At 36.8% G+C, this 4,225-nt stretch overlaps 1 protein-coding gene across 1 annotated transcript; it reads right to left on the bottom strand.

Annotated features, from left to right (window-relative positions):
• Nucleotides 1-1,803: 1,803 nt before the first annotated feature.
• LOC131071929 (uncharacterized) lies at nt 1,804-2,740 on the bottom strand. The gene has a single exon (XM_058007903.1). The coding sequence runs from the start codon at nt 2,538-2,540 to the stop codon at nt 2,001-2,003; it is 540 nt and encodes a 179-aa protein (XP_057863886.1). The 5' UTR covers nt 2,541-2,740; the 3' UTR covers nt 1,804-2,000.
• Between the last annotated feature and the right edge of the window lie 1,485 nt (nt 2,741-4,225).

Below are 4,225 nucleotides of genomic sequence, written 5' to 3'. Positions count from 1 at the left end.
TGAAAGTTTGGGAGTCAGGGAGGACAAATAAAGTATACTTCCTTTGTAAAAGTTGCATTTTTGGGGTCTAAAACAGAGGTACAGTCAAAAGGCAGTGTATATACTCCAAAGTAACCTATACTAAGTTTCTAATATGTTAAACTAGAGCCCAATGGGTATCTAAAAAACTAATTTACTTGTCTGATGTTTTGGAAAAAGTTGGAGTTATGATCAAAAAACCTCCAAAATAGGGCTAGTGGAGGGGCAACTAGGCCTAGAAGCCTAAACTTGAGTTTTGTTGTTAAAACACACATTTGAATCATAAAACCAGTTGAATCCTTTTATTTTTAGAATAACCAAACACCTTGATCCATTGGAGTTAGTGGGGTAAGTGTTTGATAGGTTTTGACACCTTTTAGCCTCTTGTGTGCTTGTAAGCATAGTGGGGATTGAAGTCTTCAAACCTTGTATTTTCCATATAACTATAAAAGTTTGAATCCTTGTGAAACCCCCACCACCTTCTGCATCACTTTACTACACTGTATCTATTGCTGTTGCTAAGCCACAAGTATGGTCTCTCTTATGGGGAACCTCATGTTGCCTGGGTAGAACACAGAGAACAAGCTTTCATAGGGTCTATCATTATCCCATAATCGCAGAGAAAAAAATTTAAAATTATTGAAGATCATAATTGATTTCTTGGATGATGTTGAGACGGAATGTTTCCTAGACTTGGCCTCAGTTCCAGTGGCCAAGAAAATATGCCTGATGGACCACTTAATGCTCTAATTGTCTCTATTCACGCAGGTGGGTTATGCCTTCCATCCAAAAAAATCTCTTATTTACTGGCAAACTCTGCAGGCTGTGATCTATTAGAAAAATTAAGATTTCTTGTGTTCTTCTCTTGCTTCCTCTTCTATAGATATCAAAAAAATTCGTAAATTACTCATATGTGATTTATCTTATGCAGGTTCTATGGCTGAGAATGACTGGTATAAGATGAATCTTCCAGAGATGGGGGCTCTGGTGTTACACTTTTTTTTGCAAGAAAATACTCTCTCGCTTCATTTCTAAAAACTATGAAAACAAAGTTTCAATAGTATTTAATTTAGGTTCACGGAGGGCTACAATATAAGGTCTAGATGCCTTATCTTCACTCACTAGGAGTGGTTGGTCGCACCCACTGTTCCCAAACAGAGCAAAGGAATGCAAAACTTGACAAACTTTCTCTAAACTTATGCAAAGGGTTTGATAAAATGTCCACATTCAACGACTCCAATCTGCATGAGTTTATTCTGGAGCACTGCAACAATTTGGAGGCGTTGCCCACTGCCCTCTGCATATGCCCTCTGCCTAGACATGATCTGTTACCAACTGTCATCTGTTTGAAAAGCTACCATATAATTCCGAAATTCTGAGCTTAAGACAATCTCTAATTATCAATCTTTCAAAATGCGTAGTACCATAGAAAAGCAGCAGAATGCCTTGCATGGCGGCTGATTTCTTCAAACCCTCTAATACAGTTTGTCCTGTTTTCACCATTGGCAGAGTTGCACTGAAGCGATGAGAAGTCCATAGGAAAAGCGTCTCTTTCGCACATTTATCAGCGAAAATATTTAAATATATACAATAGTGAATAGAATGAATGGAGACATTATTTCAATCGTCTTGCACCGAGCTAGATGAGTTCTGACCAATTCAATTGATGAGTGTATATAATTGATGAGTGTGACATGATTGATGAGAGTGATGGTATGATTATATACCTTCCAAACATTAGTTCATATTATGTTTTTATAAACAAAAAAAAATGACAGATACATATTGGAGGAAACAAAATTTGACTGATTTATGGCGATAGTGTGAACACATATGTACAATCAATGAGTAACTCTCTTGTTAAAAATCGCTGGCAATGAAATAAAAAGCTCAAGTGCACATCAAAACATATTTACTCCTACAGCTAAGCTAATGTGCATCACAACTATAGCCGAAAATATGTCGAATTGGACAGATCAGCATCAGGCACCTCGAGCAAGCATCTCCTCGTACTGTAACAAAGAGATCTGCCGTTGAAATTTAATTTGGCTGTGAAATCTTGCAATGAAATCCTCCGCTTCTGTATCCACTCTAACGCCACTTGAGTGAGAAACGGGTGTGCCCAACTCTTCTCCCTCGCCCAAATCGTACGTGTGTGTCTCACACTCTTCAACTGCAGGAAAACTGCAAGGCTGCAAAATATCTACTCTCATATTGTACTCCTCCTGGTCCTCAAAAGAAGTGGGACGTATGCACGAGAAATAATTGTGCTGCCTTGGTCTTGTGAATGCAGGGGTATTGGAGCATGAGAATTCGTATTCTCTGTGCCCAAATGGCCCACTCGATCTGCCCTGAAACAATATATTCCGCACATTATTTGCCAACAGCTTTCCCATCTTCGTAAATTCTTCGTGCAAATACCTGCGCTTCACCATACATTTCCTAACGAGGAAAGTTATAACTTTCGCCATTCTCCACAAACGCCTCTTGATCAGGGGCTTTTCTGCCGTTCCAACTCCCATGACTTCAGACCTATTGACAGTATTAGCAGTGAATGCTTGCTTTATGTGCGATATGCGATATACCGAGGAATGAAATCTGTGTGTATATATAGAGAGAGATGAAGTAGAGTATTCAGAGCGAGGTTTTTATAGCACGTCATCTATTTTAATCCGTGTTAGCTGGAACTACTCGGTTTAGAGATAAAAATGAGCTGGATACCTCAAACATAGCCTAATGATAAAAAATTACAGTTGTTGGCTCGTAGGAAGATGAAAGGGTTTCTTTCACGCGGACTTCGCTGAATCTGTGGGCTAGGGTAGCTTGTCTTTTACTGAACACGATGTCCCCTTCGCACAAGTCTTTAAAATTAAAAAAGTCGTCGTTTTATTGGTGAAATAGTTGTGAAATAGTTGTGCACGACAGGGACGGAGGCTATTGCAAATTTAATATCTTAAAAAGTACAGAGTTACATCATATATGTTTTTCAATTTTAAAATAGGATTCGCTAAATAAATACAACCAACTGCTGTGCACCCAGTATAGAGGCGTACCAAGCTCCCTGAAATGAGCCTACAGTTTCAGCCCAGTTTTCACACTTCACAGGCTCGAATCTCCATAAACTTAATGGAATAAATTTCTTGATTCTCAATTACCTATTTGCCCATTAATATGAAAAGTCAAGAATTCAAATTTAATTAAAATCTCGTAGACAAATGTTAACAGGACTCGGTCAAATTAGCAATGATACATGATTTGGTAGGAGTATTTATATTAATGAAATACTAAAAGTTAGTTCTCCTATAATTATTTGGATTAATTAAATAGTTCACTAATTATATAGCAACTATTTTAGATAATAAAATTGAATATCAAAGTAATTTTGAAATATTTTAAAAAATTGATTACAAAAATATATTAGGTATATTTATTCAATTTAAATGTGACAAATGAAAGATTTATAGTGTGCTCTACAATTATTCTAAATTATTCTAATTTTCACTACTATATATGCAATCATTATGCTCTAAAAATAATTATGTTGAACCTAGAAATTGATCCTATGACCTTGTGGTTTTGAACCTAGAAATTGTTGGTATTTTGGTATGGTTTTGTCATTGATGTCAACACTTGCTAACACACCTACTTTGGAGATCCAGCAACATTCACCGGCAATCAGTAAACTGTTCAACAATCACTGGTATATGGTTAACCGGCAGGATATAATGTTCACCGGTACCTGTAATGACATGGAAGACACTTGGTAATGTCGAAGACATCATGTGGACACTTTTCCTTGAAGTAATATCATTGGTATATTCTTATTTGCATATTTGCTTTCACCGGCAAATAGGTCCAGGTTATCTAGGGTTATACCGGTAGGTTTATCTTTTCCGGATCAGCATGGCACGCTATGGAGATGATTTATTATTGTTGTAAATGCATTAAGCCGACATGCTCAATCGGTTATTGCATTGGTTATTGTATTATTTGTAAAATGTTTTATTGTAATATCTTGTAGAGCCGACCTACTAAAATTGGTCTTAGGGTATGGTATAAATGTAAGATCTTATTTGTAAGATCAAGTGTGGAATGCGAAAAAGAATTATAAGAAGGTATATGTGAGATTAAGCAGAGATATACACGAAGACATCATTTGAAGGTGAAGCTAGGTTTTTGTAGAAGCATATCAGCATTACACCGGTAC

Source organism: Cryptomeria japonica, chromosome 7, assembly GCF_030272615.1.
Source record: "Cryptomeria japonica chromosome 7, Sugi_1.0, whole genome shotgun sequence".
In the NCBI taxonomy this organism is placed as follows: Eukaryota; Viridiplantae; Streptophyta; class Pinopsida; order Cupressales; family Cupressaceae; genus Cryptomeria; species Cryptomeria japonica.
The sequence above is the reverse complement of the archived record's forward strand: the minus strand, read 5'-3'. Positions and strand labels throughout refer to the sequence as shown.